Raw genomic sequence first — 14,235 nt, forward strand, 5'->3', positions numbered from 1 at the left:
TATAACTTATCACGTATCAGGAAATTTACATATGATTTTCTAGACACCTTAATGGAGGAGAGAACAACAACAGTTGCAAAACTCTTTCAAATTGAAACAGAAGATATTAGTCTTTGGCAATGTGGAATAAAATAGAAATTCCCAAGTCTTTCTGTAGTCCAAACAAGGATCACTGCTGGCTTCCACGGGATGAAACTCAACATCTCCAAATCGCTTTCTGATGTAAAATTTATCTTTAATTTTATGTTAAATTAACTTGTATTGAGGCTTTTTGAGGGATATCTACGAGTCTTTGATCCCATAAGTGAACACTCTGAAGACCAAAGAACCCAGGCAAGAATCACTATGCTGGATCCAGACTACAATGTTGGGTCATAAAGTTTACGTGTAAGTATTTCACAAACTTAATTCTGCAGGGTTGTTGTTGCTGTTTGTTATTACTGCTAGCCATTTTATCTTAAAAAATAATTCAAATGTAACTTTAATAATAAAATTTAAAAATCAATTTTAGGAACTAGCTGTCTGGGCCAAAGTGGTTTGACTCTTGTGCTAAGGTAATAATGATTAAGAGTAAGCACTTTCCAACCATTCTGCCTTCCTCAGATTAATGTCTTTGTTACTATGAAAACGACCAGAGTCCCTTGGGCTCAGCTTCCCAACCAGAGAGTCAGCCAACCCCACTCTGCTTCTGGCATTCAGCAAGGCCCCAGGCAGCATTCACTTCTGTCGCTGAATGTGACGACCTTGCCCTTGCATGTTTGAAAACCCCAAGGAAGGAGAGAGATGGAGATTTTTCTTTTCATATCTGGTGGTTCAGATATTGTTGAAATAATTTAAAAATAGATCATATAAAGTTCACATAAAAGCCAAAAGGAGGAGCTAAACTGGAAACCCCGACAAAATCAGTTGTTCAGATGCTAACAGTGCTGGAATGTAAATGCTGGGAGCAAGCTGTGGTTTGGGCCGTTTCCTCCTGAGATTTGTAGGGAAGTTTGAACAGCCTCCAGCAACCTGCGTGTTTTAATGAAGGCTGTATCATCTTTCATGGATGAAAATTCCTCTGTGTGTGTGTGTGTGTGTGTTTTTAGAATTTATTTACTAGCAACTAAAAGGGCCTTCTTCTCACCTTTAGTGCTTCCATGCCAGCCCGGATGACAGGAGCAAAGACGGTCTCATTTTCATTAGAGTCTGCAAACATCTCTGGAATCTGGTCCAATAAACTGCAAGAAATGAATGAGCAAAAGGTTTTAAATATTTAGCATACGTGTAATAAACATCAGGAAATAAATCACGAACACTTCAGGCCTAAGTACATATGGTGTTTTTTTTACACTGAACACCTGTGGGGGACTTTCAGAGGTTATTCCTCAAGGAATGATATCCTGGCATGGTTTGGCACCAAAATTTATGATGTGGTTGGAACATTTACAAAATCACACTCTTTACAGATTTTCTTTCTACTTACTACATTTCTGATCTCTTAGACTATAGATTATGGAACAGTGGCTATATCATCACCAAGTACTCTCATGCGCACTCAGGAAATAACTCCCTTGCATTGCCTTCCAGCAAAGAGAAGGGACTGGTAGGGCTGAGTATGTGTACTAAAAAAATTCCTCCTTTTAGATACCAGTCTGCAATGAAAAGAGGCAGAACTAACACAAATAATAGAGCTTTATAATCCATGTGTTAAAACCCCCTTGCTAATGACAAAACAAAACATGTGTGATTGAATCAAAACATTAAAAAAGAGAAAGACAAATTATCATATGATATCACTTGCATGTGGAATCTAAAAAAACGGTACAAATGAACCTATTTACAAAACAAAAATAGTCACAGATGTAGAAAACAAACTTATGGTTACCAAGGGGGGAAAGAGGTGGGGAGGGGTAACTCGGAGATTGGGATGGACATATACACACTACTATGTATAAAACAGATAGCTAATAAGGACCTACTGCATAGCACAGGGACCTCTACTCAGTGCTCTGTAATGACCTACATGGGAACAGAATCTCAAAAAGAGTGGATACAGGGATATGTATAACTGATTCCCTCTGCTGTACGGCAGAAACTAACACACCATTGTAAACCAACTCTACTCCAATAAAGATTAATTTTAAAAAAACAGACAACTGATGAGGATCTAAATTATAAAGCACTCGATACTTACTTGTGAATCACAGATTGGGATTCTTGATAGCTGACAAGGAAGCCATCCAACAGAGGAACAAAGACCTCGCTGACGTCGGTCACCACCATCATCTGGGGCCGTGCCAAAGTGCTCTTTACGTTAAAGAAATGGAGGACTTTGTTGTACGTGATGAAACCGACTCGAAGTGAGGAAGTCTCTTCCTGATCCTCCCTGTGAGAGAGGAAAAAAGGGTTTGACGTTCTTCCATGAAGTCCTGAGAGAGTGGCTTCTATGAGAAATTCAGTAAGAACACATTCTATAAAATATACAGAAGACGTGTGTAAAGGTTTGGTCTTAATTATCATTTATAGGATATAGATAATACTGAGTCACAGTGGTAGGGGATGGGAGATACTACAAAACTAACTTAAGTTGATTTAAAAAAAATTCTCAAAAATCTAGGTAAAAAACCAAATAGATATTATGAAAACATGTGCTGATATTTTCTACTATATTTATTCTAACCATAGCAATTACAAGGTGCTTTTTTTTCCCCCCCACAAACAAGCTAGGATTATTACAGTCTTTAGAAACAAAGCTCTCAGAAGTCACCAGAAGGTCAGAGTAACAAATGGCATATCTGAAGCAAGAGAAAGGCATATTCACATTACAAACAGGACAGCTATTTTTATCAAGGACTTGCTCCTCCTGTGTGATTTTTTTTTACGCATTCTCAAGACTCTCAACAGAAAATGGGCTAGATTTTAAAAGCTATATATACCATATAAACATATAGTGTAAATACTAAAATAAATCATATATACGAATTGACAATGTAATTCTTATTAGGTAACGATTTGTGATGTTCATGGCTAGAGAATAAAAGCAATAAAATCTCCAAAACTGTAACAAAACGTAAAAAAAAAATTTTTTTTTTAGTAAAATTTTTTTTGAGGAATTCCAGGACAAGGCCTTAATCTTCCGGAAAGGAGTACAAAGGCATGAATATTGCTGTTAAAGTCTATACTGAGTATATTCAGAGTTGAGTGGTCTAGACTCGTTTTTATTCTGTCTATCCTCCCCCTCCCTCCTTCCACACCCCCTCCTAAAAAAACATACCTCGACACCACTGATATTCTTACTCATTTTCAGCAGTGGATATAACATAGTGCTCAGCGGCTACATGAAAGCCATTTTCTTTGACCCTTAGACATCGGTAAAACTTATTTTGCTTCGGGGACAACTTTTGTGAAAAAGAACCTAGTTTGCTCAGTTTCTACATTTTGCACATAGCCTAAAGAGTTCCTTGAGTACAAGAGAAAGGACAATGGAAGTGTCTGAAGTTCCCACCGAAGACTTCCCAATTTCCTTGATGTTTCAGCAGAGTACAGGCTGACAAACTATTCACTTTAAACTCTGTTCCATTTCTCCTCTACTTACTTTGCTAACTGAGGACATTTGCTCTTCACTGTGGCCTTGATAAATGGCCGGGCAGTTTAAATAGATCCTCATAATCCCAAAAGCACTTGGTAGATGTTTACATTTTGGACTCTTGCAAAATTTTTAGAAATGGGAATCCTTATCCTTTGTAGCTACACATACACAGACTTGACACACACACACACACACACACACACACACACACACACACACACACACACACACACACACACACACACACACACACACACACACCCCTCCACCATCTAAACTGTATGACTTTACGCAACCAACAAACTATACTATATTGTATCCGTGTTCCCCTTCCCCCTCCCTATTTATTAGAATTTTACTCTTCAAGGCCAAGCACAAATCCTCCTTCTGTGAAGTCTCCCCCGATGCTACCAACCAGAAGTTATTTCCTCTTCCTAAATTTCTACAACTCAGTCACATTTGGCTCTTGGTAGAAAGTGCCTTTTAGTTAACATTTCAGGAATCCCTGACAATAAACCAATAAAGGGCAGGGCTCAAGGCTTACACTCTCTGCTCCTGGAGGGTCAAGCACAACGTGGGGAAGAATAGAGGTCTCGTTGAGAATGACTGTCATGATGTGGGACACTGTCTGAGAGGGTAAGTTAGAACCCAAACTGATAAACTGATTTGTCTGTATCCCTTCTCAGCTCCCATGGAGTGATGTCGCCTTGGTAGTTTAAAAGCAGCCCAGCTGGAAGTATTTATACCACAGGAATGAGCAAACACTACAAATCAAGGCTTTATTTATTTGAGAGCCAGTTTTCCAGCACACCACTGGTTAAGCTCCTATTTCCCAGTAAACCTTTTACTACATAGGGTGAAAAATGTCCAGCAAGTCATGAAGGGGATTTATTCCTTTTAATAGTTAATTTGGAGTCAACCAAGGCAAAAGACACAAAAGAAAAATTAAAGAGAAGAATCTGGATTGCTATTCCCCATTGGATTTGGACATTTTTAGTGATGGGAAAAGAGTATCCTGGGATTCATAGGGTTCACTTAAAATCTAATTAACATTTTTTATAAACATCTAATCAGGACATCTCACATTATTACAAAAGAGTAGTAGTGTTTCCATTGGAACAACTCTTTTTAAATTTGAGAAACAAAGAACTATCCTAAAATGTTCTTTTTCAACAGTATAGCTGCCTTGTTACATCATATCCATGAGAAAACAAAACCTCAGTCTCTCCTTCATTTGATTCTACACAAATTTTGTAAAGTTATATGAGGGATATCTTAATAAAGAACATGTTTTGTTCCATTTTTCAATGACCCCTTCCCTCAACAGTTGCCCCTATTAATGGAATGAATCTGACAGAGCAACACTGAAGATATTAGTAACTGGAAGAACCAGAATATTCCAAAATCAAGCATTTTGAACATCTTAGCTACAGCAGCATTAAAAACAAACAACCAGAAAAAAGTCTGAGAGTTTGATCTGAGTAACGAGTGAAGCACTTCAAATCTTTTCTTTCCTGTTCCAGAGAAGTCAGACAGAAAAGTCTGGCAACCTGGCAATATCAAAGATGCAAATTCAAAGTTAAAGAGTAGGAATGGGCTTTCCCTTTTCAAAAGATTAGCTGAGAGATGAACATACCTTAGATATTAATCAAGACTTATATACTATGCTTTAAAAACACTGCTTTAGTTCACAGAAGTAAATCAAATTGATGGCAATCTTACCATCAAAAATATAAAGTTATACATACACGCAGCCCAAAATAAATTTCAGAGGAGAAAAGAGAAAACAGATTTATTTTAAAAGATAAAGAAAGAGAAGGTATTTTGGCTTGAATAAAAACTTTCAAGAGAGTTACTTGAAAAGTGGAGGGGAATAGCCAGCAGTATTCTCCCCCCCGCTCGCCATCTCTTGCCAAAGCCACACTTCTGCTCCAATGGGATATGAAGGTCATGATGACACCTAACAGTGTGATTTCATAACTTGCATCAATAGGTTACAAGCTTCATATCACCAGTGTGTTGAAAAGAAACAAGGGGTTGGTGAAGTGACTATGAAAATAGGTTATGAGAAACTAATTTGAACCAGTTTGAAGAGAGAGAGAGAGAGAGAGAGAGAGAGAGCGGAGAGAGACAGAGAGAGACAGAGACAGAGACAGAGAGAGACAGAGAGAGACAGACCACTTCCAGAAATTAGAGTAGTTTGCTTTCATATAACTCAAGTTCAAAGTTCAGATGTAGTGTTAAAGCAGCCCTGGGGGAGGTCTGTGATCAAATATGCCATTTTAGGCAGAAAGTCCATACTTGTCAAGTGTCCCTGAGAATGAGGTCACAGAAACTATAGCCACAATAGTCGGCAGGCATCAGAGGCCTTTCTTTTGCCCCATCTTCAACTTGCTCCCAGCTCATTCTTCATTGTAGAATTCAGTTTGAAATCACCTCAATGTTTTTTAAACATCCCCACTGCTTTTCCAAACCATCCTTGAGAATATTATGACTTCAGCTTCATGGATACAAACAAAACTACTCCTGGGAGGTCCAGAGTTCGCTCAACTGAGCCTCACAGGCAACCCAAGCACCCGCCACATGTGGAACAAATACAGAGGAGTGGGCACCCGAGGACCTGGGGAGACCTAGGGGCTGCGGACAACTCGCCCCTCAAAGCATCCCCGTTCAGAACAGAGGTTGCTTATGTTCAGAACATAGGGAGGGGTGGAAGATGCTAAGACTGGTGCAGACACTAGGTTTCAGACAGACAATCTTTTCTAACCTCTTTTATTTTCTTAAGCATGTCATCTTCTCATAAAGGAAAGCTTTCTCCCTGCTCACAAGTCTCCTTACTAGAAGCTAGTTCCCAGCCTAAACAACTAGTTTATACACGATAAAACATAGTCATGTTTTCTAATATACCTTTCCACCTTTCCTTTTATGCGCTGCCCCCTGCAACAGCAGCACAAATGATGTACCCTGTGCCCTTAAGTTACAGGACATAGAGGCAGGAAAGCTGCAGAGGGGTTAGACAGGGTACTATAAGGGCAAAAAGGAATTTGGCCACGCCCAGCAACCTACCCGTTTCTGCTGGAAAATCAATGTTTTTGAAAAGTGAATAAGAGACTTCCAAGGCCTTTTCCACCACACTGCTGGGATTCTCCTTATAATCTAGAATGGATTTTTTGAATGTTGTTTACCGTGGCATTATTTCTTATCAGTTGTGTTTCTTTTGCTTTGTACAAAAGATCACTCTGATTTTTTAAGGTCTGATGCTGTTTATAATTGTTTATAAATTATGAACGATTATCCGATGTCCCCATTAGCAAAAGAGACCACGGGCCATTCAGCACTTGTTTTCTGGCCAATATACTAATTCAGCAATACTGTATGAGTCACAAAAAGAATGGCAGTTCCCTTACTTCGGAAGTTTTTCCAGCACGGTCTTCAGTTCTTCACATATGAGCTTCACAAGTCCATTCTTCATGTTACTATAAGAAACGTCAATCATGAAGATAAAGGCTGGTGGGTTGGGAGGCTTATTCTTCTACAAGAAAGCAAACGAGTCACACACATATAATTATAATGTACAAACATTTCATAATCAAATTAAAACCCCCAGAAACTCTTTAAGGTCATCAGACATCTCATTTAATATAACATGTGTGGAATTAAGTCATTTTCTGGAACAGTCTCTGATGCTATAAAAAAGATAAAAGCTGTTTATTTTCCAGGCTATGACCTGGGTCCCACTATTGAATTAGACAGGATTATGACAGCTAGCAGAGAAAGGCTCAGAAGACCGTATTACCACAATTCCCCAAAGGTGAGTACAGTCTTGTGGCGACCTCGCTTAGAACACTCTGCCTTAGGGGAAGAAATATGTCTGGAACCCTGGCAAACTGTGGCCCAGAATAGTACAAAACTATAATTTGTGTTTGTTTTTGAAACTGAAGTAAAGCTTCGTTAACTTGATATCACCATTTTCAACTCTCTTCCTTTATAAGCTCTTCAAAGATATGAAATTAAATACTAAAATATAATTGTATACTTAAAAAATTGTGCTGTATTATTAAATATGTACCTGTTCCTTACATATTTATGGTAAAAAAAATTGAATACTGGGCCTTTTCTCTGTTTAAAACAATCACTATAACATAAAGCAGCTGCTACATAAATGTTTTGTAGCTTTTGGTCCCTTTACTGGCTGGTGTTCAAACAGCTCTTAGGAAGCAATTCTTCAGTTGGATCTTACAAAATATTTAGAAAATAGAACCACAGGCAAACAACTTTAGTGACTCACACTAGAGGGTAAAGAATTAAGGCTAATCTTTGTGATAAATGAAAAAAATGCTCTAGATTAAATTTTAATTGTTACAATTATAAAATTAGATGACACTATCTCCAAATTAAGTTACTAATTCATCCTATGTCCACTATAGGGCTAGATGTAACGTTCCTCTAATAAAAGTCTTTCATTTGAAAAAAGGAAAAAAATTGTAGGACTTGAAAATTATCAACCTGAAAACTCCATTGCTTTGCCACATCCAAAATCAGACCAACAAAGAAATGTAGGAACTCTGTTGCTGTCTACATGAGCAATGATTTTTTAAAATTTATTTATTTATTTATTCATTTTTGGCTGTGTTGGGTCTTTGTTGCTGCGCGTGGCCTTTCTCTAGTTGCGGCCAGTGCAGGCTACTCTTCGTTGTGGTGCGTGGGCTTCTCATTGTGGTGGCTTCTCTTGTTGCAGAGCACGGGCCCTAGGTGCGCGGGTTCAGTATTTGTGGCTCGCGGGCTCTAGAGCGCAGGCTCAGTAGTTGTGGCGCAGGGGCTTAGTTGCTCCATGGCATGTGGGATCTTCCCGGACCAGGGCTTGAACCTGTGTCCCCTGCACTGGCAGGCGGATTCTTAACCACTGCACCACCAGGGAAGTCCCATGAGCAATGATTTTTATTGCAAACCATTCCTGATTCCCACCTAATCTAATTCATAACAGAAACTTATGCTGATTTACATAGAATGAAAATAACAATCGTTTCCACTAATTAAACCAAAACCTGTGACCAATCCAAATGTGGCTTACCATTCTCACATTCTCTCCCAAGTTCAGCATCACCAGTTCCCCACTGAATATTTCTGATATCTCCAACCTACACGTTTCTACAGAATGCTTCACCGTAACTTGTTTTCTACGTATGCAAAACTAATACATCACTCCTCTATAAATAACGTTCTCTTCCAATATCTCTATCCATAACATCACTACACGTCAACCCAAAGGCTTGAAAACATGAAATTAGATTTGACTATTCCTTTTCTTTCCATCACCAAGCCCCATTGATTTATTCTTTCAAAATGCTTCTTCCACATGTTTTACCCCATCCCCACTCTTAACCACCCAGAAGTCTATCCTCCTGCACCTAGACAACTGTACTGGCTTCATCCCTGGCTGCCTTAATCGATCACTCTACCCATTCAATCCAGCTGGCTTTGTCCGGTCAACCTTAGCGTGTATGAACTCTATAACCTGGTTTACCGCGACATCTTGAAGCTCACAGATCTCCTGGCTGCAAACTACAGTGATCTGAAATAAAACCCGGCTCTCATCCTCAATCTCTCTTATCTCTGCAATTTTCGGCCGGGCAGACCCCTTTCCCTTTTTCAGCGGCCCAGGCACCGTGGTGTCATTTCCTCTCCCACTTTTCTGACTGCTGCTTCTGTTTTTCATTTTGTTATCTTTCTCCAAAGGATACTCTCTTCTCTTTCCTTACCACATGCTCCATCACAGAATCTCATTTGCTCATTTTTAACCAGCACCTCTCTGTAGGCGACCCCTCAGATTCTCTCCATGTGGTCTGTCTTCTGAGCTCCCGACCAGCATTCCAATCAACCACAGCACACCTCCACAGCAAGGTCCCGCCAGCACCTTACACTCAAAATCTTAGAAGTGAAGACAACATTTCTCCCACTATGCTGGCCCTTTCTACAAGGAACTTACAGAAAATATGATCCTCCAGAATGCTCTGGGCTTGACGCCTCATCTCCTCTGTGGAATTGTTCATCCCCCTTGCTATCCACACCTAGTTAATTGTGAAGCCCTCAGCGGCTCCTTCTTGCTCCAGTACCCAAATTCAGACCCTCATCTTCATCCTTTTTAAAAACTATTTTCAACTGTGGTAAAATACACAGAATATAATTCACCATCTTAACCATTTTTAAGTGTGCAGTTCAGTGGTTTCAAGTACATTTACGTTGTTGCGCAACTGTAACCACCATCCATTTCTAGAACTCTTTCTATCCTGCGGAAACGGAAACTTTGTACCCTTTAAACAATCATTTACCATTTCCCCCCCTCTCCAGCCCTGGGAACCATCTATCTACATTTCTACTTTCTGTCTCTATGAATTGGACTACTCTAGGTACTTCATAAAAGTAAAATCATACAGTATTTGTCGTTTATGTGATTGGCTTATTTCTCTTAGCATCACGTCCTGAACATTCATCCGTGTTGTGGCATATGTCAGAATTTCCTTCCTTTTTAAGGCTTGATAATATTGCATGGTATGTATAGTCCACATTTTGTTTATCCATTCATCCATCGATGGATATTTGGGTTGCTTCTACCTTTTGGCTATTGTGACTAATGCTATTATGAACATGGGTGTGAAAATATCTCTTTGAGACTCTCTTTTCAATTATTTTGAGTATATGCCCAGAAGGAGAATTGCTGGATCATTTGGAAATTCAGTTTTTAATTTTTTGAGGAATTGTTATATTACCCTCATTTTCTCCTGTTTCGACTACTACATTAACTTTTTTTTTTTAACATCTTTATTGGAGTATAATTGCTTTACAATGGTGTGTTAGTTTCTGCTTTATAACAAAGTGAATCAGTTATACATATACATATGTTCCCATATCTCTTCCCTCTTGCGTCTCGCTCCCTCCCACCCTCCCTATTCCCACCCCTCTAGATGGTCACAAAGCACCCAGCTGATCTCCCTGTGCTATGCGGCTGCTTCCCATTAGCTATCTATTTTACGTTTGGTAGTGTATATATGTCCATGCCACTCTCTCACTTTGTCCCAGCTTACCCTTCCCCCCTCCCCATATCCTCAAGTCCATGCTCTAGTAGGTCTGTGTCTTTATTCCCGTCTTACCCCTAGGTTCTTCATGACATTTTAATTTTTTTCTTAGATTCTATATATATGTGTTAGCATATGGTATTTGTCTTTCTCTTTCTGACTTACTTCACTCTGTATGACAGACTCTAGGTCCATCCACCTCACTACAAATAACTCAATTTCATTTCTTTTTATGGCTGAGTAATATTCCATTGTAGGTATGTGCCACATCTTCTTTATCCATTCATCCGATGATGGACACTTAGGTTATTTCCATCTCCTGGCTATTGTACATAGAGCTGCAATGAACATTTTGGTACATGACTCTTTTTGAATTTTGGTTTTCTCAGGGTATATGCCCAGTAGTGGGATTGCTGGGTCGTATGGTAGTTCTATTTTTAGTTTTTTAAGGAACCTCCATACTGTTCTCCATAGTGGCTGTACCAATTTACATTCCCACCAGCAGTGCAAGAGTTTTCCCTTTTCTCCACACCCTCTCCAGCATTTATTGTTTCTAGATTTTTTGATGATGGCCATTCTGACTGGTGTGAGATGATATCTCATTGTAGTTTTGATTTGCATTTCCCTAATGATTAATGATGTTGAGCATTCTTTCATGTGTTTGTTGGCAGTCTGTATGTCTTCTTTGGAGAAATGTCTATTTAGGTCTTCTGCCCATTTTTGGATTGGGTTTTTGTTTTTTTGTTATTGAGCTGCATGAGCTGCTTGTAAATTTTGGAGATTAATAACTTCTAATACCTACCTCCCTACCTCCAATCTCCCTCCTCTCATTATACAGACTGCTATCAGAATAAACTATCCAAGGCACAAGATAGATCCCAAGGCACAAGATAGATCCCAAGGCTACTGCCTCTGAGGACAGGAAGTTTACTGAGTCCCCAGAGCCAAGCACAGAGCATGGCTCAAGAGAGCGCTCAATACTGTTAGATGAGTGAATGAATGTGTAGATGGATGGATGGATGAATAGAAACAACTCCCACTTTGCCTTTAATTGTCCTCAAGGCCTACTGAATTAGTACAATCCTTCAATGGCCTGGCATTTGAGACTCCCCATAATACTCATTTAGCAAACACGTATAAAAGCCTAAGAGATCAAAGCTCTGATGCCAAGCCTAGTGGAAAATAAAAGGATAGTCTGTGTCTCAAAACAATTTCCCAGCTTTACTTCCTATTATGCCCCAATACACATTCCTCCAACTAATTTAAGTGTTTGCCATTTTCAAAACATTTTCTATCCAGAGGTCCCAATCTAGTGGGCGTGGGCCAAGAAAAGTATTTCCTTGGCTGGAAAAGTATTTCATTTGGCATAGTGTTTTAAAAAATATTTGAATTTGAATGTGCTTTGGGGGAAGGGGGAATATACGCTCCAACTATCCTAGTCTCTATACTAGGTCCCCATCACTCATCTACAAAGCCCCCCATAGCCCCTGAAGAAATTGGAGTAAGTTGCAAATACCTCTGAGAAACTGCCTCTGCTTACCATTTAGTTTCTACTTCTCTGCTCGTGGTTTAACCAACTCAAATGTCACTTACTCTTAGAACCCTTCCCTGATTCACCAAATCATAAATTATTGCTCATCTGTTTTCTTATGGCACTCTGACTATTCTATTCTTACAGCATTTATCATATTATTTATATCATAATTATATACTTTAATTATCAGGTCTATGCACGCTAAGGACTTTGAGATCAGGTTCATATTCTTGCTAATCTTATTATCACTCACAAACACAGCCAAAGTGCCTTGGACATGCTAGGTGTATAATAAATGTCAAAGTGAACTAAAATTAAGTGGAGAAACTACATTTGTATTTAGGAAAAAAAAAAGCAGGCTGGCTTGGAATGAGATTTTACCTTTCAGGTACACTTTATATGTAGATAGATATATTCTGTAAACTTCTAAGTGAAAAACTGTCAGTTATTAGACAGAGCCGGGTCTTTTTTTCCAGGGGAACGCCATGGTGATTTTGTAAATACATGCCTACATATCCATAGTGATAGAGAATTAGGGGTTCTGTGGTCATTTTCTATATGTATGGCCTGAGGTTGGTACTTAACCTCTCTAAGCCTCAGCTTCCCCACATCATGGTGATACTCACCACACGAGGTCACTGTGAGAACTAAATGATAGAATACATAGAAAGCACTTAGCACAGAGCATCACACATAGTGAATGTTCAATGAATGTTAATTCTGTTATCTAAAATTGGCATTAAGATTATCTAAAATGAACAGGAAAAATGTTATTTTGTAATTCTCCTTTAAGTTTGTATGGTATTAAAAAATACACATACCAATTATATAAGCTCTTATTCATCACCCAAATCCCTAAGGCAATTCATGATTATTCTTCCTTTACATTTTAAGGTATAATTAAATTTGAAGATATTAAGAGTTCTTTTATTATGAACCTTATTTGGAATAATAAAAGGAAGATTAACCTCACAAAAAACTCTTCAAAATGTACAGTTTTTATTTGGTTCCTTGCCTGCTCTGTGAGCTTTCCCATCAATTAGACATCTGGAACATTTCCAGATAAAAGAGTTTGAAGATACTGAGACTTTTGTTCCCAGAAATAGATTTGACTCCCTGCCTAAGTTTCTGCTAAGAAAAGCATAAAATCAAGATAATATAGCCTTTTTGGCAGAGAACTGGAAAGTCAGAGCATAGTTAGATTTACACTACGGTTGCAAAGATGAGTGAATAAATTTTCCATCACTAGATACAATGGCTTTATTACATTTAATTAGAACTTCAAATGTTTATGTTCTGCCTGATCATTCTCCTTCAGTCAACAACAGTAAAGGACAAATAAACTGTCCAAAAGTAACTGGTATTTTAGGACATTTTTTTGTTGTTTTGTTTTTTTCTGCGCCTGAAATAAATCATTTGCACCAAAAATGTTCTTATGTTTCCCAAAATATGTTCAAATGTTACAGTTAAAGCTAATAAAGTGTTAATTCTTCTTTAATAACTAGTTGAAAAACTCATACAAAATACTAAAATAAATGCAAAACGTATGTTAATTGGAAAACATTTTAAAATCCACTCAGTTGAAAAAACTTCTAGTTAGGAATAATGTTCTTTGTAATTTATATTCAACACAACATGGACTGGTCCCCTAGCAAATATCTAGGAAAGAAATCTGTGGTCAGAGGCTATTTTCTGAGGACTGGGCACTAGGAGGCATTCATTTGTGGAAAAGGAAGTAAGTCAGAATGATTCTGTTTCTTCACGTCTACACAGGTACTTCAGATACAAGCTGAAATCTGAACCAATACTCACGAAGATATTTTCAAATCACTGAAGAATTTGAAAGATATTCAAGATATCCATAATGATGTCACTATCACTATGACGCTGGAGAAGGGAAAGAGCCAGCCCTGGGAATAGCGACCCACCTGCAAATTCATTCACTCATTCACTCGCTCATTCATTCATTCATTCATTCATCCACATGCATTGATCAACTGCCTACGCTGTGGCAGGCACTATGATAGATGCTGTAAAGACAGCTAGGACAAGATTCT

The 14,235-nt window shown here is 38.5% G+C and overlaps 1 protein-coding gene across 3 annotated transcripts in view; it reads right to left on the bottom strand.

The window, feature by feature from the left end:
- Positions 1–14,235, bottom strand: part of SEC24D (SEC24 homolog D, COPII coat complex component) — a 110,985-nt gene that overhangs the window by 23,913 nt on the left and 72,837 nt on the right. For all 3 annotated transcript variants that reach the window (XM_082652824.1, XM_082652823.1, XM_082652822.1), the window contains 3 exons: positions 6,979–7,103; positions 2,177–2,368; positions 1,127–1,220 (listed from right to left, as the gene is read on the bottom strand). In XM_082652824.1, the coding sequence (XP_082508950.1) occupies positions 1,127–1,220; positions 2,177–2,368; positions 6,979–7,103 (411 nt within the window). The remainder of the gene's footprint in view (positions 1–1,126; positions 1,221–2,176; positions 2,369–6,978; positions 7,104–14,235) is intronic.

Source organism: Grampus griseus, assembly GCF_964374135.1.
Source record: "Grampus griseus genome assembly, chromosome: 4".
NCBI classification, from domain to species: domain Eukaryota; kingdom Metazoa; phylum Chordata; class Mammalia; order Artiodactyla; family Delphinidae; genus Grampus; species Grampus griseus.